This window comes from Phaeodactylum tricornutum, chromosome 1 (assembly GCF_000150955.2).
Source record: "Phaeodactylum tricornutum CCAP 1055/1 chromosome 1, whole genome shotgun sequence".
Taxonomy (NCBI): domain Eukaryota; phylum Bacillariophyta; class Bacillariophyceae; order Surirellales; family Neidiaceae; genus Phaeodactylum; species Phaeodactylum tricornutum.
In genome coordinates this window covers 148,454-174,457 of record NC_011669.1, presented here as the reverse complement: position 1 = coordinate 174,457, position 26,004 = coordinate 148,454, and the positions used below count along the sequence as shown (strand labels likewise).

Sequence of the window (26,004 nt, the reverse complement as noted above, 5' to 3'; positions counted from 1 at the left end):
ATACCGTATTCGTTCGTTCTGTCTTTTCGTCGTCATCTGCAGAGAATCCAACCAACACCCGAAACATAGAAACATAGGCCATCCCATCGTTCCCCGATGCCACCACTATACTGCTAACAGTTGTTCCGCATCCGCTTCCTTGAGAGAAACAATTCCGTCTTTACTAGAAAAACCAAGTATTGCACGGTCTCGCAATGGGAAAGCAAACGGAACGAGGGAACGTGGGTTGGCTATCGCGTCGCCAGTCCGTTGCGTCCGCGGTCGTCGTCGGATGCCTCACGCAATCGACCTGCGGCTGGTCTGGGTCGACCCCTAGTGTGGCCTCGGCCTTTGCAGACTTTCATGCGACCAGGAGGAGAATGTCTCTACCTTATAAACACAACGCTGCTGCTACAGCGCTACGAATGGTCCACAATGCTACTGTTTCTTCCAGTAGTCCTGCAAATCCCCTGATCTACCCCTCGTTGGAGTCAGCGTCGCCCCCGGCGCCACGGACCGGTCGTAGGCTCCCAAACGACCCCCGCGGTACAAGAAAACCACGGAATAAGGATTCGAGAAATCCTGTATCAGCCCAGACACACCGGAATACCAAAGGGAAGTCTACTACTGTCCAGGCACTCACCGAACATATTGCCAAACCATCCGATGTGTCGTCGAGACCGAACACGTTTCCAAAGGATCCAACCAACGTATCGGCTGTGACTGCAAGATCCACGAGTACGAACCCAACCCGCAAGAAGCCCTCTGTACACCTACCCTGGAAGGCAGGCTACCACACATCGCTCAAAACACAGCGACGCCTGCAACAAGCCGTGCAGGATGCTTCCCATCGTCCAGGTCTGACACGAGCTACCGTAGCGTTGCGCACCTTACTACAAAGTGCACCGGAACGGTGTAATGCGGCCAATGTCGTCTGTGCCCTCACGCTCAGCGCCAAGGCTATGACGGAGCAAACGAACGATACCTTCCGGACTCTGTTCTACGACGTCACGGCCGTTCTGTCCCAGTTACTGAAGGATGACGCGCTCTCGACGCGCCAATTATGCAACGTGGCTTGGGCGATTGCCAAACACTGCGATCGGGATGCGACACTCTTGCCCAATTTTGCTCATCCATCCGCACTCTCGTCCGATACCGTCGTGGGACGAGCGGAAACGTGGGACTTGGCCAAAGCATCCTTGGAGGATCCCGATTCGCAATTGGATCAACTCGTCGATGATCTCGCACTGATGTTGGCTAAAAAATTGTCGCTGTCTGTCTCCGTGGCTGCGAACGTTGCCACGCCGGACGAGTTCTCCACCGCCGCGTCAACTTCCGGGTCGAGTGCTTTACTAGCCAAGCCGGGAGAACTCAGCATGGCCAGTTGGGCCTACGGTGTGTTGCGTCAACGCAAACGTCCACCGGGTTGGAAAGTAGGACCGCAAATGGGCCGTGTACAGTCGTCTCGCAAATCGCTAGCCGAACCGTCAGACGGCTTCAATTTTGTTAAATTTGAACAGTGGAACTCCAAAATGCTGGTCGACGAATGCGTGGATCTGGACCCTCCGAGTGCAACGGATATACTTTTTGATGCGATTTCCGTAGCGCTGTGCGCAAAGGACGGAGCGGCAATACAAGATTGTAAATGGAGTGAATTGGCCAACGTTGCCTGGGCGTTTGCCAGTCACGGACGCTCCTGCTCCGGCCCTTCCGCAGATTTATTAATGTTGATTGCCAACGAAAGCTCATGGAGGCTCAACTCGAACGACAAAAGCGCGCGAGCGCTCAGTCGAGATTTGGCTCAAATTATTTGGTCCCTGGGCATTTTGCAAGCGGATAACTTCCGCCTCGCCGATGGGTTGACCAATGTCGTCGCCGCAGTTCAATCGTCTCAGAAATTGAACCATGACGACGACTACAGTCCAAATAGTGATGGACCGATGAGGGATTGGAGCTGTACTGACATTGTCCAAGTTGCTCTATCGTTGGCGCACGCTCGGTTGGAGGAACTTCCGCTACTTCGTGCAGCGTATGCCGAAGCCTTGCACCGACTAGAGAGTACCACATCAATCCGAAGCCGTACGATTCGAGCGCATTTTCAATCGTGGGAATTGGGTATTCTACTTTGGGCACAGGCGCGTCTTCATCTGAAGGCTTCCGAAGGACAAGTTTTTGAGTGCTTCGCAAGTGCCGCTGTAGACGAACTGGTGGCGGCAATGGATGATGCTGGATCACTGGCAAATATCGGTATTGGATCACAAGAACAGGCTAATATTGCCTGGGCTTTGACCGTGCTCCAGGAGGATCAAAGTCCTAACGCCATTCGATTGTTGTCTACCATTTTTGCGGACGCTGCCGCCGCCTGCGAGAAAGATGGAATCATTCAACTAGAACACGCACATCAATTGTGGCAAGCATATTTCCTCTTGCAAGAATCTTCGCCGCCAGTGGTTGCGAACGTTTCACACTGGTTCCGAGACTACTTGAGAGATAAATGGAGCCTAGAAAAGTCTCGCACCAAGCTGAGCAGTGCTCGGCATCGTTCGCTGAGTCAAGCCCTAGATTTGATGGGGATTGCACACAAAAACGAGCACGACGAAGATATTGACGTGGCAATCGTGTTGAAGAAGAGCGCGGTTTGGACGCACCAAACCAAACGAGATGGAACGGAAGGGGTGAAGCTTGCCGTAGAGTTTGACGGTCCCAATCATTTTACGAGACAGCGCAAGCCCAGCAACGGGTCCAAACCCGACGTACCGCGAGCCCTTGGTCACACTGTGTTAAAATATCGTCTTTTGAAAAAACAGGGATGGACGGTAGTACGCGTTCCGTACTATGAATTCGATAAAATTCCCTATTGGGCGAGCATGGAAAGACAACGATACTTACAGCGTCTGCTGAAAACGCACGCAAATTTACGCTTTAGTCAAGTTGATGTTAGCGAATACAAAGCTCCAGTTCCCAATCGAGAGACTCGATTTGACTGAAGCCCGTTTGCTTTTTGTATAATAGAGAAAATAAAATAGCCACGTTTTTGAACCAACTCATTGTGTTTGCATGAGTAGATTGGTATTTACTCCGACCAAACAACATGAAGAATTTGTGTATCCTACAGATTTCAATTTATGCAACAGGTTGCTCAGCTTCCGTTTCTTCCGGTTTCACGAAAGCTTGTCCAGTCTTCTTTTCCCAACTAGAAATGGCTTCATTGCATCTTTGACAAACGTCCGCGTACGTAAGACTGTGGTTTCCAACTTCCTCATCGTAGAACCAGCAACGAGCACATTTCGTTCCAACTGCCCTCCCCACTCCGACAATACAGCCGCTCGAGGTATCTCTGGAAGACACATACTTGTCTTCGCAGGCCTCTCTAACATCGTTTTCATTTTCAACCAGATGGATTTGAGACAGCATCAAAGCTGTACGAAGCTCATCCACACCATTGGTCTTGACTGGTGGAGCGACAAGGCTTGCATCTCCAACAAGCTTCTCCAAGATTGCTTTCTTCTCAGAATCCGGAACGTATATGTAGGCAGCCGCATCAAGGGACGCTCCAACAAGCTTGTCACTTCGAGCAGACTCAAGCATCTTGTTGACATCGTCTCTTACCAAACGGACTAGATCCCAGGTCTGAGAATCAAATTCTGCATATGACATAAGATTTGTCGGCCAGCCCCCTTCGAAGACACTATCCGTCGATTTTTGGTAGGGAAGATTTTGCCATATATCTTCCGCCATGTGTGGTAAAATTGGCGAGATGGCCTTAGTGAACCCCTCTAAACACGCGTAAAGAACTGTTTGACAGCTTCGTCGCCGTGCATCATCCATTGCCGAGATATAGAGACGATCCTTAGCAACATCCAGGTAGAAGTTAGAGAGATCAGCTGAAGCAAAACGAAGCAACTCTTGAATTGCGCGTTGGTATTGGAAATCGTCCATTGCTTCATTTACAGTTCTTAGCACTGCGCTCAATCGCCCGAGCATCCACTTGTCCATGGAAGGAAGGTCATCGTAGGCTACAGCGTTGCTGTCTGTTGAGTCGCTCGGCACAAAATCGGCCAAGTTTCCGATTAGATAGCGAGCAGTGTTTCGGAGTTTGCGATAACTATCGAAAGTCTGCTTGATAATGTTGTCTCCAATCAAAACATCACCAGAGTAGTCGCTGTTGGCAACCCATAAACGAAGCACATCAGCCCCATACGCTGGGTCTTGTTTTTTGTTGTTACCTCCTTCGATAACCTTCAAAGGATCGACAACATTCCCGAGAGATTTAGACATTTTAAAACCTTTTTCGTCCAAAACAAACCCGTGCGTGAGGACAGTCTTGTACGGGGCAATATTGTTGTTTGCGACACTAGTCAACAAGCTACTCTGAAACCAGCCCCGGTGCTGATCACTTCCTTCCAGGTACATATCGGCCGGATATGCGAGTTCGTCGCGTGACTGGGCTACACCAGCCCAACTCGAACCGGAGTCGAACCAAACATCCATTGTATCGGTTCCCTTCTGCCACTTATCGGCTTCCGCACGAAATTTCTCTGGAAGAAGTTCGCTCTCATCCATCTTCCACCAGCAGTCGCTGCCGTGCTCAGCAAACAATGTTTGAACGTGTGCCAAAGTATCTTTGTTCAGTAGGACTTCTTTCCCAGTTGCTTTGTCGTAGAAGACGGGAATAGGGACACCCCACGACCGTTGACGAGAAATGCACCAATCGCCACGGCCATCGACGAAGGACCGAATACGATTCTTTCCAACCTCAGGGACCCATTTGACCTAATAGAACGAACGCACGCATTGGTCAGTATTTCAAACACGACAAAGGATCGATGATCCTAAAGCAGCAGCCTTAAGCGTCAGGGTTAAAAAGCTCGGTTTCATTTCTCTCCGCATTCACCAAATTGGTAATTGGACAAAAAGTTGAATGTGCTCGTCATCCGCTTTAATTGTTGTCAGCTAGTTCCACCACATCACCTACCTTTTCGACGGCGTCCAAAGCCTGGTCCCGGAAACCTGCCACACTGGCAAACCACTGGTCGGTCGCACGGAAGATGGTCGGCTTTTTGGTTCGCCAATCGTAAGGGTATTTATGGCCGTAATCTTCTGCTTTGAGCAGCGAGCCAGCTTCTTGCAATGCATCAATCATTGCCAAATTTCCTTCCGCGAGCACACGCATGCCAACATATCTTTCGCCAGCTTCTATGGTGAATTTTCCTACATCATCCACCGGGCTCAGAATCTCCAGTCCGTTCTTAAGACCGGTCAAGTAATCCTCCTGTCCATGACCCGGAGCAGTATGTACCAAACCTGTACCCGATTCAGTCGTAATGTAGTCCCCACCCGCCAGTACCGGAGACTTTCGATCGTACATTGGGTGTTTGTAGATGGTACCAACGAGATCCTTTCCAGGAAACGTTGCGAGGATGTCTAAGGTTTCGTCTTCTGGCAGATCAAACTTGCGAGCCAAGCTTGACGCCAAGTCTGTGGCAACTAGCAGTTTCCCTGTCTTTTCGTGTTGTACGACTGAGTAGCTCAATTCTGGGTTGACGGCCACGGCCATGTTCGCCGGCATTGTCCACGGTGTGGTGGTCCAAATGGCCACTTTGAGTGGCTCTTCGGTGGAATGAAACGACGCCAAGACTTCCGACGGGGTATCAACGTTAAAGGCCACATAAATACTCTTAGATACGTGCCCTTCCGGATACTCCAATTCGGCTTCCGCCAGAGCTGTCCGTGACGACGGCGACCAGTGTACCGGTTTTCGACCCCGAAAAATGTAACCTTTTTGGAACATCTCTCCAAAGACTCGAATTTGTGCGGCTTCAAACTCTGGCTGCAAGGTCAAGTACGGTTTCTCGAAGTCGCCAAAGATTCCGTATCTTTGAAAGGCCACGCTTTGTTTTTCTACCGTTTCTTTGGCGAATTCTGCCGCCTTTTCGCGCAAGGTGACCGGTGTAAGCGCCTCGCGTTCTTTGGATTTCATGGTCTGCAGGACTTTGAGTTCAATGGGCAAACCGTGGCAATCCCAACCCGGAATGTAGTGTACCTGTTTCCCGTTGAGAATTTGTTTGCGGTTGATGAAATCCTTCAGAATTTTGTTGAGTGCGTGTCCGCAGTGCAAATCGCCATTGGCGTAGGGCGGTCCATCGTGCAAGACGAACCGTTCGGCGCCGGCTTCTTTCGCTTGCGACGAGAGTTTGTGGTACAAATTTGTTTCTTTCCAGAGCGCTTGCAACTCGGGCTCGCGGATGACCGCGTTGGCCCGTTGGGAAAAAGCTGTTTCGGGCAAGACGATTGTGGGAGCGTACGCATTCTTGGGTTTCTTGGCGCCGCCGCCTCCGCCGTCTATATTAATGTGTTGCGAGGATCCCGTATGAGTATTCTCAAGGTTTCCGATGCGATCCTTTGGTGACAACAAGCACCGGCGCGCTTACCTTTGGCACTCCGAGCGACGGTGGAACGACGCGTCAAGGTACGGGCAGTATTCGAAAAGGCCGTGACGGTTCCTCTATGGTTCTGGCAAACGGACGACGCGAGCAAAGAAAACAGCGTCATCGGGACCAAACCGATCCGCATGGCGAGTGTGAGTGTGTCAACGTCTCGGATACTAGACACTCACAACAGGCACCGACAAGGGAAGCGGTTTGGCTTGATTTCTTGCAGCAATTGTATGTGTGTATCGATCAACAGACTCACCGGCCGAGAATCGAACTCTGGAGCCATGGTACGCTTGGATGACTGACTGACTGACTGACTGTGACCTCGGCACATCGACAGGATACCGTGTGGGATCCTTCGGTCGCGAACGGACGTCAGTGATGGGGGACCATAACCCATTCCGAGACGAATTCCAGACGTGAAACTGGATTCGTTTCGTTTTCTTCCCAATTTCACCAACCGTGTGGTTCACTGTCGGGTTCGAAGAATTTCCATTGAGCGGAAGAAAGGTACGTGTACTTGGATGTAATCGTCGGTGCTGTTTTGTCTAGTAGAGAGAGAGAGAGAGAGAGTGCTGTGCCAACTACAAAGCCTTCATGGTCCCGGCACCGGTGAATGCACCCGCACAACGGTTCCTCGGGCTTTCCGGTGCACCCACTTTCGGTTGCACTGTCCATTCGTCGTGTCGCCTATATTGATTCGTGATTGATATTGGGAGTGGTGTTTTGACAAACTGCGGTCGGTTCACTTAGCCTCCATATACTTGATGCGACACGGAATTGTCGCTCCGTGGATATTTCCGCGTTTGTGTCGTATACAATTATATATGTATCGTTGTCGTCGTGAGAATTTACAATTCTTCCCCCGTTTCCCGAAAGTGGCTCGCTCACGTCACCCAGATTGCCAACGAGCAGCTCACAAATTCGCGGAACCAAGAACTCCTCAAGAACGAATTTCCCGTGGTTGTTCTTTCGTACCGTGTACGCAAACTGCGTCGGGACCCACCCACCCACCGAAAAAGCGTGTCTCTGGATGCGATCGTCATTCGTGTGCGCCAACGAAAATGTTGGAACCACTTCGGTATTCATTCGACTCCTGGTTCGAATTCGACAACATTCTCTAGAGAGAGGAGTTTGTGAGTTCAATACCTTTCTGTAATTAACTAACCCAGACCCTTTTTCTTCTGGATCACATGGAATCGCACCGGTACATTCGTAGACAGCTCTCGCACAATAAGCTGGACTCGTATAACGCTCTTCTCGTAGATCACTTGCACCACGACCTGGAATACTGGACCAACGGCCGTACCACATACGTCAACAACAAGGTTACCCTAAGTAAAACCGTCGCGGACAAAGTTGCGTCGCACGTCTCCACGAGTGTCACGCCTTTGTGGAAGGCAACTTTGTCTCCCGTTTCGGCACACCGTCGGACCATGGTGTCGTCTAAACGCCCCCGCTCGACCGTCTCATCCTCGACGCAACCATCGGACCCACACGTGGTACGGAATTCACTACTCGCGGGCAGTATTTCCGGTATGACGTCCACCTTTGCCATGTATCCCTTGGAGGTACGTTTCGAATGCGATGATGGAACCAGTTTCCTCTCTCCGGTGGCGACCTTCAGCAAACGTTGCTCACTGTCCAGGATACATTTCTTATTTTCTTCGTTCAACGCGACAACAGGTTATTCGTACCAAAATGCAGTCCAGTTCTTTGCACAGTAACACACATCACGGTCCACTGCAAACATTTCGCCATACCTTGCAGAATGGTGGGGTACGTGCGCTTTACACCGGCCTCACTATGCCACTCGCCGCTCAAGCCGTGTACAAGGGAACCGTCTTTGCCGTCAACAACGTCACACAACGTGCCATTCTCGAATGGAAAACATTGGAAAATCACAAACAGGGAGTTTTGCAAAACGCCACGTTGACCATGACGGATAGATTTGTGGCCGGTTCCGTCGGAGGTGCCGTGAACGCATTTTTGTTCGTCACACCCGTCGAGTTCGTTCGCAACCAGCTGATTGCGCAGCACTCGAAACTCGCCGCCGGTCGAACGGTGGCGCGCTTGGCCTCGGGCAGTTGGGATGTGGTGCGGCATGCCGTCCAAACACACGGGGCCACGTCTTTGTGGAGGGGTGCAGGCATGGCGGTCACGCGGGATGCGGTTGGATGTGGATGTTTCTTTTACACCATGGCGTGGACACAAAAGCAACTCACACCCCGTAACGAAGTTCCATCGTTCCCAGTGACGGTATTGTCGGGGGGTATGGCAGGTCTCGCTTTTTGGGTTTCCATTCTGCCGCTGGATACGCTCAAAACATGGATTCAAAGTTCCGACTTGACAGAATCTGTGTCGGCGTCTGAGTCTCTGCAACGCGTCTATCGCCAAAGTGGTTACCAAGGACTCGTGCAGCAACTCTTTCGGGGATGGCAAGTGGCCTACGGCCGCGGTATTCCCTCCGCTGCTATTACAATTTCGGTATACTCCATGGCGTACGGAATGTTGCAAGAGGGTAGCAACGGTTTGTGAATTTCTTGTGAAAACGGTTCCATTGTCAAGTATACTTGTTAAATTCGTTCATTTACATTCCAGTGGTATCTTTGCCTTTGGAGTCACTTTCTATAGAGATGGTTGAGTTTCATTCGCGCTTGCGAATCTTGACCTTGTAACAACACTTGAAAAAATGCGAGGCATGCCCTATGTTAATACAAATTGAGGAAATTACGCAAGCTCGTGCAGAATGCTTTGTCCACTACATCATCTAGCTAGAATCCGCATGCTGCTATCGAATAAAAATTGATTTCGGGTAGGAATGCCTCACTCATAGTTAGCAGCTTACATTCCATTACAGCTAACAAATTTTTCCTGTCGGAGTTCGGCACTTGTGCTTATACTCACTGACAATCTCGGACGGACCTGTTTTCACTTTTCTGACATTTCAACTTTTGAGGAGCGATGAACTGAACTGACAATGATTGACAGATGAAAACGTTGAAGTGTCCAGAAGAGCAAATCGTTCCCTCTTCATTGAAATTTTACAGAAGAAAATGAGAAGAATCCAGAGGACGACACTACGGAGGTTCGTGTACGCAATTGCGTTGTTGCTCGGCATTCTTTTCGTCTCGGTACAAGCTTGGGAATGGTCAGACGTGACCGGTGGCAGCATCGACTTTTCGGCCGCGGCCAGCTTATTGACTTACGAAGAAGTAACAGAAATGCGAGTTCGAGACATCAAACGACGATTGGCACGAAATCACGGTTTTTCAGCCGATGAGCTATCTCGGATGCTGGACAAGAAGGAATTAATCCAAGCTTTGGCGTTTGAAGAAGAAAAGCTCCGACTGACAGCAGAAGCCGACATGAAACGAGCGCTGTTCAAGCAAAGTGTACTAGTGGCCGTCATCGCAATCTTCATTGCTATGTGCTGGCCATTGTTGCAACATGCCTACGAAGTGGCTCATGTAAATTTAGTAGTCTACACCGACCGCAAGAAGCTGGAGGCTGTCCGATGTTGGGAACTTCGAACCTATACGGGGATGTTTCTAGTGCTAGTCATGCTTGCAATTGATGTTTTGCAAATTTGGCTTTCCGGCTCCATTTTATTGTCTTGGGTAACGAGATCGAAATATCTTTTTCCGGTTCCGAGTATTCCCATTCGGCCAGCCCAATTGATGGGCGGCGACATTAGTCGCACATCGTTGGCGAGCTACGGCATCAACGTCGGACCGATGGCAATCAGTTGGATACTACGGTATGCCAACAACCAAGTTGAACGATGGACGGGTCGGGCCATGTCCCAGGCGCAAAAATCCCAACGAAAAGCAGAACGGGCCAACGAAACATCTCAGGAACGCGCGACACGAAGAGCAGCGCGTAAAGAAGCCAAACGGGCAGCCCAAGAACGTGCGACCGGTACACCTGCATCTAATTCAAACAGGGGAGAACCATCGGGCGACATTCCCGAATGGATGGCGCCGCCGCACGGCTCTGGACGACATGCCGAACCACAACCTCAGCCGCCGCCCAGTCGAGAGCACGAAGCATTTCTGCAAGAATCGATGGACTCAATGAACATACCGGCATCCGGGTTCGATGAATTGGATTGAAGGCTGAAAACAATACAACAAATTCAATACCCAGTAGCTGGGGGTCGTCCTTGGACGAGCTGCAGTGTATCAACTAAATTAACAATGGAAGCTTTTCTTGTGAAGACCTGCAGAGCCATAACAGCTGTATAAAAAGATTCTCTCGACGGACTTCCTTCGCAATGCATTCACAGTCAGACTATGAGGCAGCCCTCCGCGAAGAAGTCTTTTCAAAGCGGGAGCTTAAAGGAGAGAGTGGAAATATAATACCATTTACAGTTCAAGCTATTCATAAAGGATCAATTTTTTCTCGAGGCCAGTGCACGATGTCGTAGCCGATACGAGTTAGATTGTCGCATGTCATCATTTGACTCATAACCTCTTTTTTGGATCTATCCACGGTGCGTGACGAAAACTACAGCAAATCGTGCTGTCTAACATAAACGAGGACGCACGTGTTTTCCACGTAGGGACGTCAGTAGCCTCGATTTACTTTGCATTTAAGAGTTGCCGCGTGAACCGCTGCCCCGCGCTATTACAACACCACGCATACGGGACGGGATGGACAGCTGGGTTTTCGGATTTGGCGCTGTGCTCACACCAACTTGGGACCGCCGCAGGCACCGCTAAACCCCAAGGAAGCCCAAAACGGGCGGATGACCGTAGCAAACCGAGACAAAGACCCTCGTTGTCGGCCGCCGCTACAGCCGAGGAAACCGACAACAGCCACGTTACGCAACACTCTCCGTCTCGCTTCCCTACCGACGGAAGCGAACTCCTGCTTCTCGACGTACTATTTCAAACCTCTGTATCACGGGACATAGCTTATAAGTCCTAAGCAAGCAAGCAATACTTTTTGGCTTTCGAGGTAGCAAACAATGGCTGATGATGCCGCAGGAGATGCTAATGGCGGAGCTTTACTAAGCGATCCTGTTGATGTTATCATCGACAAGTTACTGAGGTACGCGCACTTCTTATGTTATTTTCATATGAGAGCTGTCGTTGTGATCAAGATAGATTTCCTTGAAGTGTTTACGATTTGTATTCCGCTGCTCCTACGAGTCCTCTACGTGCGCGCACTCCTGCGATGTCGTTGACTTTAGCGGCGATCACAGCCAGTCCCTGCCTGTGTTTTTCGCAACCATTATTCAATTCACAGTTTAAAGTGCGATGAACACTGTCTCTCATATTTTAATTTTCTTTCGGCTTTCACAGCGTTCGTGGTGCTCGGCCTGGAAAGCAAGTAGATCTTTCCGAAGCAGAGATCAAGATGTTGTGCCTCCGGAGCCGCGATCTTCTCATCGGACAACCGATGCTCTTGGAATTGGAAGCACCGATCAAGATTTGTGGTGACGTACACGGGCAGTACTACGATCTGCTTCGCCTTTTCGAATACGGTGGGTTCCCCCCAGAGTCCAACTACGTCTTTCTCGGAGATTATGTGGATCGTGGAAAGCAGAGTCTGGAAACGATCTGCCTGCTGTTGGCATACAAGATCAAGTACCCCGAGAATTTTTTTGTCCTCCGTGGAAACCACGAATGCGCCTCTATTAATCGAATCTACGGTTTCTATGATGAGTGTAAACGACGCTTCGGTATTAAACTCTGGAAGACTTTTACCGATTGCTTCAATTGTCTTCCTTGTGCTGCCGTGATTGATGAAAAGATCTTTTGCATGCACGGAGGGTTAAGTCCTGAACTCACCAGCTTGGACCAAGTGAAACGCATTGTTCGACCTACCGATGTCCCGGATACCGGTTTGCTCTGCGATCTTCTTTGGTCGGATCCGGATAAGGAAATCGATGGATGGGGCGAGAACGATCGAGGTGTCTCGTTTACCTTTGGGGAAGATATTGTCGCTCAATTCCTGCACAAGCACGATTTGGATTTGATTTGCCGCGCGCATCAAGTCGTGGAGGATGGGTATGAATTCTTTGCCCGCCGACAGCTCGTTACATTATTTTCGGCGCCCAACTACTGCGGTGAATTCGATAACGCCGGTGCCATGATGAGTGTTGACGAGACGCTCATGTGCAGTTTCCAGATTTTGAAACCGGCTGAAAAGAGGCAGAGGTTCTCCTACCAGGGTGGTACTCAGGGAAGACAAGGAACGCCCCAGGCAGGCAAGTAGGTCCGACAAACAAACGGCAAGAAAGGATCATTTATTAACAGACCGAACGAATGTGTGTGGAATAATCACTTTGTTGTCCGACGTTAACAGAACGCAAACTAACAATCTTACATTACTAAGAACTATAACGATTTCGAAACAAATTTAAATTATAGCGTGTGTCAAAAGGGCGACTTGCGGAAGGACAGGAGCGCCCCGACGACACCGTTGTTAGGATCCGCGTATCTAATGGGACAGAAATAAAAATTCCATGGTAGTTGTTCGTGCGCGTTATATAATTTTTGGCCGAGATGCGTTGAGTGAGACACGGCGCACCAAACAACATTCGAACAACTCACAGTCTTTAGTTTATTACTCTATTCGCAAGACTCTAGCTAGACCTTCGACATGGTGGAAAGCGGAGAGAAGAAGTTGTGCATGTCCATTGCACGAAATTCATCTCTTGGATTCTTTACCTTGTTTCTGATAGTCAACGGAACCGACATCTCGGTGTGTCTGGGCACTGCTGTCCTCGGTGCCAGTTGCTATGAACTTCTCCGTATGCACGCGCTTGCTCTGGAAGATGATACACAAAAGTTGAAGCAACGTAGATGGAATCTGTATCTGGAATCTATGCTGGCTCAAAGTTGTCCTACCTTGGAATTCAGCACTTCCATTCTTTCGCCACGACTTCCAATAAAGACCGGGTGGAGATTATGAGCAACACTGGTAGATTTGCATTACCCTTGAACCAATTCTTTACCCCAAACTTCTATTCGATAAATTGTTACCCGGCCGTAAAAGTCGGTGAAGTCTTCGAGTGTCAGTTTGAGAGCAGTGCACGGTTTCATTTCTCTCAGGTTTTTTGTTTGTATTTCGTGCACATCGTGAAACTCCAGTTCGTCGACAGGTTCCCATGCGTCATTCTCGGACGTCTTTAAGGCGACAGTGCACGTTTCGACGCTAAAACCGGCTTGGAATTGTACATTCACCTGGTAGGGCTCGACGGGTCGGTTAAAGTCCACGACAAACCATTGACAGTTTTCTTGTGTGCCATCCGAATTCCAGCAGCTAGAGCTTTTCTCAATGTCCAAGGCATGCTTTGGCCCGTAAACCTTCGCGTTTTTTTGTAGGATCGACGAAGCTCTTCCCGGAAATGAGGTGAATGCAGAAGTCAACATTGTGAACACGAATTCCGACCTACGACGCAAAGTAAGGCCGACCAGCTACTTACCGAACAGTTGTGCCGCGCTCGGGCGTGCTAAGCAGGTCTAAGTTTGTGTTTTCAGTAATCATCCGGGTAGTGGGGGTAAACTAGAACTAGAGAGCTACTCTCCGTTGTCCCCTTTTCGCAAAATGTGCAACTGTTTTGCCATCGGAACCTATTCATCGTCGGCGAGTTTCAATATTTTCAACTGCCATTGTAAAAATTGATTTGGGGAGTGAAAGACAGACGCAATATTTGCTTTTGTGTGAGATGTCCTATGGTATCTATCATTGTAAGAATAGAAAGAGTCGTGGGTATCCTTCGGTACTCGATAATTAATGAAAACGGGTGGCAGGTTCATAATCTAAGGAATAGTACAATCGTGACTCTTACACTTAATCCGTCAAGACCTTCTTGGAAATGAACATCAAGGTATCTGGCTGACATCGCTGCAATATACAAGCGATCGCTACATTCACAAGACACAAACGGCAGCTTTGCTTCTCGACAAGTACTGTCTCTTTGTTACTAATGTAAAGCAGACCATACAAACACAGCACTTTCGTCGAAACCTGTAGGCAAGCCATGGCAAGAATAGGAAATAAGAGGCAAAGAGCGCCGCATTATATCAAAGGTCTCGGCGATGGCAATCTGCGACCTCAGAACAACGCACACACGACTGTTGACGATACGTACCGGAAAGCGCTGCGCCAGAGTGTGCGAGGGAAGATCGCCACCGAGAAAGTCGACGGGCGCTTAGCGGCGCAGGAGCATCCTGGAATGAATCACGATCAATGGGATTTATATTTTCGTGAGTCAGACGCAGCGCGAGCGTATTCACAGCGGACCGAATCTAGGCCTGAGGCTTTATCTGTCGTTGTCCTTCTGGGGTGTATTGTACTTCTGAGCGCCTTGTTCATTCATTTTATTGCGGATGCAGCAAGTGATAGCGGAACTCGCGGAAACAGAAGGAAGCGGCGAGTTGTCAAAATAGAAAAAGAAAAGAATGATGAATGGAATGACGATGTGGAGGAAGTACTCCTCAGTGCTAGTCTCAGGGGAGAAGAATCAGCTAGAATCGGTACAGTTGCGTCTCCTCCTGTCTATTATCCTTGTCAACCCCTACAAGAGCCTCGCCATCGAAAAAATTCCTCAACTGTTCCAGGAAACACTACTCCCGGAGGAGTACGGACCTACTATCTGAACCAATCCGGAAGCGCTGTAGTCGACCCACTTCCCTACCAAAGCCCCGCTCCGAGTAGTCGAGGACTTCGGACAACGGGGACACCTGTACTTGGAGTTTCCAAAATAACAAGTGGACAAGGTCATGATACAACCAAAAATCCTCCTTTATCCGCAATCCGTGCAACAGAAATTTCTGCAGGACCTTTGCCAGGATCTCCAACTCCTTACGGGAATACACTTTCGAGCATTTCCTCGCTACCATCGATTGAAGGTTCGGATCAGGCAAGCAACGCAGTACACTCAGTCGATGAAGAGATTGGCTCGCCACTCCGGAATTCTCCCTGTTTTTCTTCCTTGCGAGTAGCTCCTTCTCGTATGCAAGTTTCCGCCGGAACAGACGACCCTGATGAAACGCCTCATATTCGAGGCGGACGAAAGATGGCAATGTCAGATTTTATGGCGAAGACGCCGCTCGCCACGAATTCACAATATTCCTGTTCAACGAAAGCAACTCCACAGTCTTCGCAACTTCAAATAACTCGCGATAGCTCAGGAGATACGATGGTACGCCTCCGAACTCCTTCTGTCCAGCGGATCACTAACCCAGACAGCGATTGCCATCAGGAGCAAGCCACTGTACCGTTTATGCCTCTTCTAGATGCCGGGTATCCTGGGGAATGCCCTCCGCGATCCATTATCGTCGACGACTTGCATTTGTTTCAAGACATAGGATCGGGAGTTGTAGAACACTGGGCGGCTAGGGTTGCGGAAGAGTCTCGCTTGTTGGAATCTCAAGTTTTTGCACAGCCTTCCGAGCATTTGGACATCACCGAATCGACGACAGAAAACTCTAGCGATTCGCGACCGAACATTCCCCACAAGCGCCAGCACCTTACAGACGATACCGACGCAACCGCATCCCTTCAGGGAGCGGTAGATTTCAGTGAATTAAACATGATCGAAATAATAGGCGGTGGAGGGTTCGGTCAAGTTTGGAAGGCGATGTGGAACGGCACACCAGTTGCCGTCAAAGTCCTGTCGGGGTCTGCTCAATCCAAGAACGTCCCGAGATCGGTTTTGGAAGAATTTGCAGCCGAGATTAATCTTTTGCGTGGAATGCGGCACCCCAACATATGCATGTACATGGGGGCGTCTGTCGTCCCTCCGAATCGCGCCATTATAACTGAATTGGCGGCAAATGGCTCACTCTGGGATGCATTGCGTCTACCATTGACGGCCCCTTACGTGGCCTGTGACGGCGTTTCCCGGGAGTCATGGCCTGACATTCTCTATCAACCGGATCCTAAACACGGAGTGCCGCCATCGACTGCCACGAAACGACTTCAGCCGCCCTTCCCTCCGCGAGGAACGTGGCCATGGAGCTTAGTCAAGGAAGTAGCCGTAGGGACAGCTCGAGCAATGGCCTATTTACACGCCGGCGTTCCTCCCGTGCTTCATCGTGACCTCAAGTCAGCCAATATTCTACTTGACAAAAGCTATACGGCGAAAGTGTGCGATTTTGGATTGAGTCGCCTGAAAGCGCACGAACGGAGCATGACAGGTAACTGTGGCACTGTACAATGGATGGCACCCGAGGTGTTGGCCAACAAAAGCTACAACGAAAAGGCGGACGTCTTCAGCTATGGCATCATTTGTTGGGAACTATTGACTCGCGAATGTCCATACGAAGGCATGACAGCCATTCAATGTGCCTTGGCTGTCTTGAATCGAGATCGTCGTCCCGAAATCCCAAAGTGGTGCCCTCAGCCATTGCATGCTTTAATTCGTTCGTGCATAAAGAAGAATGCCACCGAGCGTCCTAATTTCGCCCAAATCATACACGCACTGGATTCCATGCCATAAGGTACTCAAGATCGACAAAAAAATACAATTCAGGTCTCATCTACTCCGTTTTATAATAAATGATTACAGTGGATAGTACAAGAGAGAAAGGGTAACGCATAAGTTATGTTCGACTATCGGTGCGTCGAAACTTTGACTCCCCCGCCGAGTATTTATTATGAACGTGAGCATCGATGACCAAAAGGAGATCTTTCTTACCGGCAGGATTGCGCTGGGCGACTATTTCAAAGCCATGTTCTCCCTCACGGTGCAGATTAGTGTCAGTTTTCGGTTTTCGTCTTCGCGGGTACCTGGAACGCTTGTAATGGGCGAGGACAACCAGTGAAAACAGCCAAATGCTTTGTCACAGTACCAGAATAGACAAGGTAGCGAAGCAAGACGGAACACCGCCAAGCGGAAGACCGAAACGACGTTAAGCATTGCACGTAAATGTGTAGCAATTCGTACGTCGTGATTAGAGCCCAGACTTTCTGTCCTAATTTTTTACCGCGAGTATTCTGTCCACAAAGTTCATCAGAAGTATCATCCCAGCAAACGCCAGTCTTTTCCTTCGCTATCAGCCACACTACTTCAGAATTATTTCCTAGGCTTTATCCCCATTTCTGTGGCTTTCGACTTCTTTAACAGAACGAGCTCTTTTCAAAAGTCAGGAATGGTTTTGCACAAATTTTGAATGTAAGCAGTAAAGACTTTTCAATGTACGTGCATAGTTGACCGTAACATAGATGAGTTTGCTTTCATATGTTAGGTCAAAGAAAGATATTCACTATTTGAAGGGTGTATGTAGGTTCTGACTGTGAGTGTGAAGAAATTTTGTCCCCCTACCCTACAAACCGATCGGCTGGGCAAAGATCGAATTTTCAGCGCTGGTAGGCAACCAGCAGCTCGACATGGACATCGCAAAGATACCATCTGACCGTGAGCGCATCTTCGACAGAGATGCTGCGTTTCTCACAGACACAGCAGTGACTACCACAAATATAAGCGGCATTATCATCTTTCATCGATTGCACTATCTTGATACGTTTCTGAGCAAGTAGGATGCTGTCTCAGTTGCCTCGCGCAGCGATTCGTTTGCTGCCTCGTCGTCAACCTAATCTTCACTGCTATCGGTACCACTCAAAGCCCACGAGCCTGACTGCCCAAGCCGGACGTGTACATCGAGTATTGAGTGCCAAGGCTGACTCGAATTTGACCTACGACGATCTGGCGACGTGTTTGGGGGTAACCAATACTTATGCTGCGCAATTACTACTGGGCCAAGCTAAATTGACACCAGAGACGGCGAAGAAACTACGCGCAGCACTTCCGGCCGTCTCGGACGACGATTTAGAGGATATGCAAAATTCATTCCCTATGCGATCGTACGACGACGAAATACTAAAAGAGCCGCATGTTTATCGGACGTATGAAGCTATTACGCATTACGGAGAAGCAATGAAAGCAATCATAAATGAACAATGCGGAGATGGTATCATGAGTGCGATCGATTTTTATTGCGACGTGGGAACGAGTATTGGCAAACACGGTGAGAAGCGTGTCGTGATCACCTTCAACGGTAAATTTCTACCGTTCATTGAACAGAAAGCGGAAGATAACGGAGCCATGAGTCCAAGAGACTAATGGATTTGGGTTTCTGTCGTAGGCTTACGGGATGCCCGAAACAACTCACTATCCATGAAAAGAAAATGTAGTCTTTCGTGAAATATCACGATTATTGGGAACTACGCTTAGACTTTCAAACATTGTATTTGACAGATCCAAACCCGGCGCAGACTTGTCTACTCTAGCTCTAGCTATTGCTATCTGTGTAAAGAGTAAAAACGCCGACGGCCCTCTAAAATATGTCAATATTTGGGAGAAACTCTTCGAAGTTCCCGGGGTTCTGATTTTGGTGACAAGCAGGATTGGGATCTTCCACAGCGTCCCCAAATAGTGATAAGTAACAATCCTTCCGAGATTATTGACACCATTCATACAACTGCGTATTCCTGTACCATGTTGCGGAATCATATACTGTCCAAAACATGCTATCGAAGCCTTGTCGGGCGCTTATCGTCCGTGGGGGTTTCTCCCACTACGAATGTCATTCGCACGGTTGAAAATAGTCTCGTGTTGAGGTCGAGTTTAGCGACCCCAAAGTTTTCGTCTCATTCGACTCCCAAGAATGCGAATCGGGATGAGCTCTACGAATCTAATTTTGGCGATAAGCTCGACGAAAGCGACTTTTTGGAGTTCGGAAAACAGGCCACCATAGAGAAGAAAATCCCGCAGGGCTCAAAAGACAATACGGAGGAGACGGATTCTTCCGTCCCCAGCCAAACCAACCCCGTGGAACGGACAATAAAGGAAGCCAAAGCTATGGGCCAGAAGGTTGTCGGAAAAGCTAAGGATGCGGCTTCGGCTATCAAGAAAAATATGCAGGAATTGTCCACACCATCTGCTTCTGTTTCCGGTTCTTCATCAAGAACTCTTTCCGAGGAAGAAGTCAAGCAGAAAACGTATACTGATGCTTTCGACGAAAGCGATTCGATTGAAATTGGCAAGAAAGCAACCGGAAAAATTGCCAAACCTAAATAGTCTCCGTTTTATCAGTTTCGTGTACCGGTGATTGGTCAAGAGCGAGCAGCCACTTGTCCTTTATACTTTTTCCAAACAATTCAGCGGCTTGATAATTTCTGCAATACATACTTGAATACGACCGCTTGATCGAGCTGTGAGCAGGAGACGTGGCTGTCTCTCTAGATCAACATACTATCACGTACGGCTATGGGTTGAGCAAATTCTATGGTTTCCTAAAGGCGGTCGGCGACTAGGCATAGACAAAAGCGTTTATATCTGTGTTCATATAGACATTCCTTTGTCCTTTGTTCAAAGTCTAAGTTTTTGAAGTGTTGCCATTGTCAAGTTGGCACGAGAGTACATACACATAATATTTGAAAGATACGGATGAATGTCAAGCGAAGATCCACCAAAAGGACTCCAAAAGGAGTCTTTATGGCCGGCATTCGTCGGGTTGGAAGTGGACTGGTCTTCTCATTGTTGACTCTCAGACAATAATAGTTTTACTATTGATTGCCCCGTACACAATCCGACATTAGACCAGTTGCAAGCTCACGATGGGTAGTTTTTATTGGAGGAACACACCTACATACCTAGCGGTAGGTAGTTTGCGAATGTCCTAATGTAAGTCGACAAACTATTGTTTTGTGAATCCCGCCTCATCCACGATGACTACGGACGTCGAGAGCATTCTTTCACATTTGGCTCTTGTACTTCTCCAACGACAAGACATCTCGCAAGGATTTCGAGCACCATTGCTTTTTGACAGAATCAAGACAGACAGACGCCCATCACATTCTTACCGAGCTAAAGCCAGCACGATCATCGGCAGCGAGAGCCTCTGCCCTAATCCCTGCACCTTCCCACACGCGCTCTTCCAGTTCCTTGCCATCTCATTGTCGTTCTCTCCTAGCTACATGCTCCATCGTTCGGGACTTTTTTTAAGGAACGAATCGTTATTCTTGTTCGCACGGAAAGGAAGAAACGGTGTGATGAAGTTTCATCGGGAAGCTCTTTCCGTCGTCTGGGCGAGCTCGTTGGTGACAACGTTGCCGAGTGTGATTGTCCCGGCACAGGCTTGGATCCCCCACGCACAACGAGTGTCGAGACCTATTGCGAGAGGAGTGTTGTCCGTCTCCTCTGGTACTAGCCGAGCTTATTCCTGGTTGACAGCCACTGTTTTGGCGGACGACAACGTCTCTTCCTCGTCCAACGCCGATGGTCGAAGCGGCACCACTCAGCCGGCACTTGGTCACGAAATTGCGCAAGGCACCATCGTCTCCGCTTTTCCGGGAGGTTTAACTGCTGTACACATTGACGATTCCTGGACTTCAACCGACGAGGCTGACGCCGTTCCCAGTAGTGTGGAGGCCGTGTCCGTCGCGACGCCCAAGGTATCCAAACCGGTCACCGTTACGGCTGCTGGCGATTTGCTGGGCATGCACGTAGGCTTCCCCAATGGTTCCGTCGGGGTGGTCGTTGCGCATCGACCGCCAGTCGTTTTCGTCTACAACGATGACGATTTAGCTTCGAAAGATGGACCCGTCAAGGTGTTTGATAGCAGAGCCACCGTGACGCTTTCGGAACAAGCCAAAGTGGTCGACGTGTTTGGGCGTTACGCTGTAAAAGGAGAGGAAAGCATCAGTAACGACCAAAAACTGGAGAAAGGCGCGAAAGAGCGGGTCATGTTTGCTCCGATTCCACAAGTCAAGGATATTGCACTCATTAACACTCCCATGCTGACGGGAATTACCATGGTCGACGCGTTGGCACCAATTGGTCGCGGACAAAATATGCTCGTTATTGGACACGACGTGCACGATATGCGTGGCTTGGCTACGGACTTTTTGCAAACGCAATTGCGGGACAACGCCGGTGTCCAGTGCGTCTACGCGGCTATTCAGGATCCCAAGGATGTCCAGCAGCGACTTCAAAGGGCGGGATTGGATGATCAGGTGCACGTCGTGATACCAACACTACGTGCCAAAGGCAAGGATCCAGCGTCCAAGGCTGCCGAAGCTGTGGCCATGGCAGGGACCGCCTGCGCAATTGCCGAAAGTTACGCTCTGGACCAAGGCAAGCACGCCGTGGTTGTCATCGACACCATTGATTTGCACAAGACGCTGTGGGACGCCACGACGAGGGTTCTGGTTGATGTGTTTGGTGTCGACGCGGTGGTGGAAGGCGATCGCAACGGTGCGGCTTCGTCCGAGATGCGGGCCTTTTATTCGTCTCTTATCCAGCGTGCGGGGCAGTACAACCAACGGAGGGGCGGTGGCAGCGTCACGCTAGTGCTCCTGACGAGCATACCCCCTGCGAATGCCGACGAGACGACCGTCTTCGAGGAAACTGAATTCGCCAGTTCGAACGACAAGGTGAAAACCCGGATCCAGATGCTCGTGAGCAAAAAAATTCCGCTCACTGTTGCCAATCTGCAAAAGATCGGAATTCCCATCCCTTCAGCGTCGGAAGGTCAACGGCGACTGGTGCTCCAGCATGTGGATGATTTGATCAGCATGTCGGATGGTCAAATTTGGTTTGACGAACGTTTACAGGCCGCGGGACAGTCTCCCCCCATGGATCCTCAACGCAGCGTTACGCGCATCGGGATTGGTGCCGATACACCGTCCCGGGCTGACGCCCCCGCACTCCGACGAATCGTGGAGAGGTTGCGTTTAGATTTATCCCAGGCAGCGTCCATGGACGGAGCCGATGTGACCAGCAAAGCGAGTCAATCGCAAATACGCAAGCAGCAGGCTTTGTTGTTGGCTATGTACCAGCCGGCGGGGGCTGGCGGCCGGCGTTTGAGTGAATCCTGTACGGCCGTCTTGGCGGCGTCGGAAGGATATTTGGACCAGGCGGTGGACCATGGAGCCCTCGCGGGTACCCAGCAAGGAAGGGATGTCGTGCAGGCTCTGTTGGAACACGTTAACGCGGTATCACCCGCAACGATGCGCGAAATTGATTCTAGTCTCGATATCAATACCGAAACGCGGCGCGATTTGACGGACGCGATTGCGTCCCATTTCTAGTTCGCTGGTGCAGCCCCGCACCCACTGAGTGGTGACGTTCTGCAGTCGAGTGGGTAGAAATCCAATGAGAAGACACATTGATGGAACCATGCAAAGGAAAAGTCGCAATTCATAAGCGCTGCTTGCAAGGAAAGCTTCTCTAGATACCGGTCACGGCAGATGGTGTCCTTTAACCATTTGGACCATTGGCTTTGAACACGGCAATCTTGACGTCTACATTAGGTTGTTATTCATCCTACTCGGTGTTAAATTGCCAAATTTCTGTTCAAGGATTTACAAGCAGTACAGCTATACTATACATTATCCATAGATTGGAGAGCTGGACAGAGTTATGTTACATTAGTCCCGTATGTGCAGTGTCGGTACGGCATCACTTCCAACGAGTGGCTGGTTTGGCGAGACTGGAAAGTCACCGCCAACCCTTCGCCCGAATATTTTCCGGGTTCGCTGCGTGCGGGGGTGCGCCGTCGTTCGGAGTCTCTCATGGAAGCGGAGAGATAATCAAACGAATTCGCCACCGAGCACGTGGCGGTAACCGGAGATCCCCCTCGCCGAAGTGTGGGAAATCTTCGTCAGCGAAACACCCGGTAATGTCGCAGCCACCCGTTTGGGGCTTTTTCGATTTGAATGTGAAACTGGTGGAAATTAGCGAATATTTAGAAACGTTAGGTTCTTCGAAATAGAGAAGCATATAGACATGTATATAGTATATATATCGTTTTCGAACTTTTGTATAAGTACGAGCATCCTAGGACAGCCGCAACGGTCGCACCAGCAGTGCCCGATTGCATTCGGAACGCGCAATCTTGTGTTTTTGTTCCTCGAGGTTCGCATGCACTTGACCTCGAAGCAGTCTCGCAGGCTGATTCCCACATACGCTTAACCCATGCACCGCGGTGAGAGAGGCTTTCGTAGGAGTGTGTGTATGTTACTGTTACTTGTTTTGTATGTCCGGGGAGGCGGCCTTTTTTGGTAGGTTTCTCGTACCGTTTGTTGCAAGTCACAAATAACGAACCCATTTCTCCATCAGCTTCTCATCCATTGGGAACACCACCATGATGAGTAACCATCACTGCAGCAACACGAATCAGCAGCTCCAGGAAAAGAGATTGAAGATAAATGGTAGCAACAGTAACAATAGCAGTCCATCGAGAAGCTTGGCACGGATGGCCTCACATCAGCACCGTGTGTTGCTGTACGCAACCTGTTACAACGTCCTGGATGGGTGAGTAAAGGATTGGCCCACCCTTCGCACTAATGCGTGCACGAAGAAAGCTGGCTGCAAGGCATTCTTTTCTCACTCATCCTTTTCTCACTTATTTCTGTTGTTATAGAGTGACCTTGACGATCCGCAAGCTTGAACAAGAGATCCTCAACGCCGGGCATCTTGTGTGCGTGCTGACTACCCGTTCGGGAGATATGGCCAATACCAATCTAGACGGTTCTCATCCCAATCGCAATATCATCTTTCTCGACAACGCAAAGCCTATTCCCTTTTTGAACGATCCAAATCAACCCGATTTGGCGTATCAACTCGGTTTTGGCCTTTCGGCTACCGTTCGGAGACAGCTGGATGAATTTGAACCTTCCATTGTACACATTACCTGCCCCGACTGTACGGCCTTGCACGTCATTCAGTACGCCCGACTCAAGGAAATACCCATCATGGGAACCTACCATTCCAACATTCCCGAGTATATGGAGCATTACCCGGGCCTTTCCTGGCTCAAGCACATTCTGAGCTGTTTCTTTCGCCATCAGTACAATTTTTTGCAGGCCCTATACGTACCAACGCCCTACATTCAAAAACACCTCGAAGACAACCACGAAATGGACAAGGTCACGTCACTCCAAGTATGGGGTCGTGGCGTCGATATCGACCGATTCAACCCCAGTTTTCGCTCCCTCAAATACCGCCGAGATTTGGGGATTGGCGACGATACCGTGGTTATTTCGTGGGTAGGACGATTGGTTCCGGAGAAAAGGGTCGATATTTTTGCCGATACTGTGCGCCGTCTCAGTGCCCAAGGACTTAACGTGCACGCTCTCGTAGTTGGTGCCGGACCAGCCGAAGAAGAGATCAAATCTCTTCCCAATACAACCTTCGCCGGTTGGATGAATGCCGACCAACTCGCCGTGGCTTACGCCTCTTGTGACGTCTTTCTCTTTCCATCGTCCGTTGAAACCTTCGGCAACGTTACTCTTGAAGCCATGGCGTCGGGATTGCCGGTCGTTGTGGAACAAGGATGCTCCGGTCATCTCGTGCGCCACGGGGAAAACGGGTACGCTTGTCAAGCAGGCGATGCGGATGCCTTTTTTGAATGTACCCGAGATCTCGTGGTAGACCAGACACGGCGCGAGGCCTTTCGCGAAACGTCAAGGAATATGAGTCTATCGTTGGAAAAACGTGCCGTTGTACGAAGGATGCTTGATCACTACACTCGAGTGACGGACGAATTTTATATGGAATACGGTGGACACCACGCCAACCGTGATCAAGTCTACCGCCACACGGGGTCCTTTCGCGCGGGGAGTCACCCACGTCCCCTCATCCTCGTGTTTATTGAATATTTGTTCATTGTACTTTTTCAAGTGATTTGGAACATGACGGAAATGTTCCTGTATATGCAACAGGCCTTGGGGTCGGTGCGGCCGGTCGCCACTCCCCCTGTGTCACCGATCCGCGCGTCGGTCAAGAAAGCGAGTTCAGAACCGTATCCAGAAAGGAACGACACGGGTCTTTCGATTGTCAATCTCGAAACAATTCGTCTCGTGGATGATGCGGAAGATTCCCTGCTGGGGGAAGAGTCCACCGACGGTGATACCCATACGACGAACAGCTTTAGTCACGAGTCAGCGAGCGACTCTCGATACGGATGCTGTGTGGGAGGTGAACATCAAGCTTTTGGGGACTGTCAATTGTCGCACACACTGTCCAAGTCGTTTATCCGGACGGTTGAATTTCAATGTCGCATGGAATCGCGCATTCGCAACGGTTGCAATACGTGCTGCACCATGTCTCTATTGCCGTCGCGGAAGCGCAAGAACTCCATGGACAGCTACCAAAACGACGAAATGCCTCTGCGCACGCGTTCGTCCGAACCGGAAACAGAAGTGCCCGTGTGTGTCATGGAAGGATCGCAGGCGCTGCAGCCAAAACGAGTTATGCGACGCAACCAAAATGTAACTATGGTGGAAGTCTGACGAAGAAGCGTTTCATGGAGCTATCAATGTGTATGATTGTCATGTTCTCGTCGACGTGGTGATTGTCTGCTGTGTACCATAAAAAATTAAATGTTATCGTGTAGTTAGCGGCATTCACTGTGAACATAATCTGTACGTTGCGAGTCGTCCCTTTCTGCGGGTGTTGCCGCCGCCATACTGTGTGCATTGCCGATACATTTTTCGGTTAATCGTAATGTCACTGATGAGGTTCGTTCTTGTCTTGATGGGTTAGCATACATTTCGGATCGTATCTATATTGCGAGTCGTCACTTTCTGTGGGTGTGGCCTCCGCCATGCTGTGTGCACTGCCGGT

The 26,004-nt window shown here is 49.7% G+C and overlaps 11 protein-coding genes across 11 annotated transcripts; 9 read left to right on the top strand and 2 right to left on the bottom strand.

Annotated features, from left to right (window-relative positions):
* Positions 1–194: 194 nt before the first annotated feature.
* PHATRDRAFT_31474 (predicted protein) lies at positions 195–2,966 on the top strand (the record flags this gene model as incomplete). The annotated part of the gene is made up of 1 exon (XM_002176998.1): positions 195–2,966. The coding sequence occupies one exon, from the start codon at positions 195–197 to the stop codon at positions 2,964–2,966; it is 2,772 nt and encodes a 923-aa protein (XP_002177034.1).
* Positions 2,882–6,633, bottom strand: PHATRDRAFT_17198 (predicted protein). Its single transcript, XM_002176498.1, has 3 exons — positions 6,411–6,633; positions 4,955–6,321; positions 2,882–4,752 (listed from the first exon to the last, which is right to left on the bottom strand). The coding sequence occupies exons 1-3, from the start codon at positions 6,550–6,552 to the stop codon at positions 3,103–3,105; spliced, it is 3,159 nt and encodes a 1,052-aa protein (XP_002176534.1). The 5' UTR covers positions 6,553–6,633; the 3' UTR covers positions 2,882–3,102.
* An 839-nt stretch (positions 6,634–7,472) lies between these two features.
* PHATRDRAFT_42474 (predicted protein) lies at positions 7,473–8,951 on the top strand (the record flags this gene model as incomplete). Its single annotated transcript, XM_002176997.1, has 2 exons — positions 7,473–7,984; positions 8,121–8,951. The coding sequence occupies exons 1-2, from the start codon at positions 7,607–7,609 to the stop codon at positions 8,949–8,951; spliced, it is 1,209 nt and encodes a 402-aa protein (XP_002177033.1). The 5' UTR covers positions 7,473–7,606.
* A 518-nt stretch (positions 8,952–9,469) lies between these two features.
* On the top strand, positions 9,470–10,572 carry PHATRDRAFT_42473 (predicted protein; the record flags this gene model as incomplete). Its single annotated transcript, XM_002176996.1, has 1 exon — positions 9,470–10,572. One exon carries the CDS (start codon positions 9,470–9,472, stop codon positions 10,526–10,528), a length of 1,059 nt encoding a protein of 352 aa, XP_002177032.1. The 3' UTR covers positions 10,529–10,572.
* A 686-nt stretch (positions 10,573–11,258) lies between these two features.
* Positions 11,259–12,774, top strand: PHATRDRAFT_50645 (predicted protein). The gene is made up of 2 exons (XM_002176995.1): positions 11,259–11,468; positions 11,723–12,774. Exons 1-2 carry the CDS (start codon positions 11,386–11,388, stop codon positions 12,636–12,638), a joined length of 999 nt encoding a protein of 332 aa, XP_002177031.1. The 5' UTR covers positions 11,259–11,385; the 3' UTR covers positions 12,639–12,774.
* Positions 12,775–13,357: 583 nt separating this feature from the next.
* On the bottom strand, positions 13,358–13,798 carry PHATRDRAFT_31469 (predicted protein; the record flags this gene model as incomplete). Its single annotated transcript, XM_002176497.1, has 1 exon — positions 13,358–13,798. The coding sequence occupies one exon, from the start codon at positions 13,796–13,798 to the stop codon at positions 13,358–13,360; it is 441 nt and encodes a 146-aa protein (XP_002176533.1).
* Positions 13,799–15,942: 2,144 nt separating this feature from the next.
* Positions 15,943–16,872, top strand: PHATRDRAFT_8934 (predicted protein; the record flags this gene model as incomplete). The annotated part of the gene is made up of 2 exons (XM_002176994.1): positions 15,943–16,269; positions 16,402–16,872. Coding segments are annotated over 2 exons (798 nt in total), but the record flags the coding sequence as incomplete, so codon positions are not given.
* Positions 16,873–17,871: 999 nt separating this feature from the next.
* Positions 17,872–18,611, top strand: PHATRDRAFT_17187 (predicted protein). The gene has a single exon (XM_002176993.1). It carries the CDS (start codon positions 17,914–17,916, stop codon positions 18,493–18,495), a length of 582 nt encoding a protein of 193 aa, XP_002177029.1. The 5' UTR covers positions 17,872–17,913; the 3' UTR covers positions 18,496–18,611.
* A 252-nt stretch (positions 18,612–18,863) lies between these two features.
* Positions 18,864–19,760, top strand: PHATRDRAFT_42469 (predicted protein). The gene has a single exon (XM_002176992.1). The coding sequence runs from the start codon at positions 18,871–18,873 to the stop codon at positions 19,450–19,452; it is 582 nt and encodes a 193-aa protein (XP_002177028.1). The 5' UTR covers positions 18,864–18,870; the 3' UTR covers positions 19,453–19,760.
* Positions 19,761–20,426: 666 nt separating this feature from the next.
* On the top strand, positions 20,427–22,466 carry PHATRDRAFT_31465 (predicted protein; the record flags this gene model as incomplete). The annotated part of the gene is made up of 1 exon (XM_002176991.1): positions 20,427–22,466. The coding sequence occupies one exon, from the start codon at positions 20,427–20,429 to the stop codon at positions 22,464–22,466; it is 2,040 nt and encodes a 679-aa protein (XP_002177027.1).
* Positions 22,467–23,480: 1,014 nt separating this feature from the next.
* On the top strand, positions 23,481–25,792 carry PHATRDRAFT_42467 (predicted protein). Its single transcript, XM_002176990.1, has 2 exons — positions 23,481–23,691; positions 23,801–25,792. Exons 1-2 carry the CDS (start codon positions 23,522–23,524, stop codon positions 25,668–25,670), a joined length of 2,040 nt encoding a protein of 679 aa, XP_002177026.1. The 5' UTR covers positions 23,481–23,521; the 3' UTR covers positions 25,671–25,792.
* Positions 25,793–26,004: the final 212 nt, after the last annotated feature.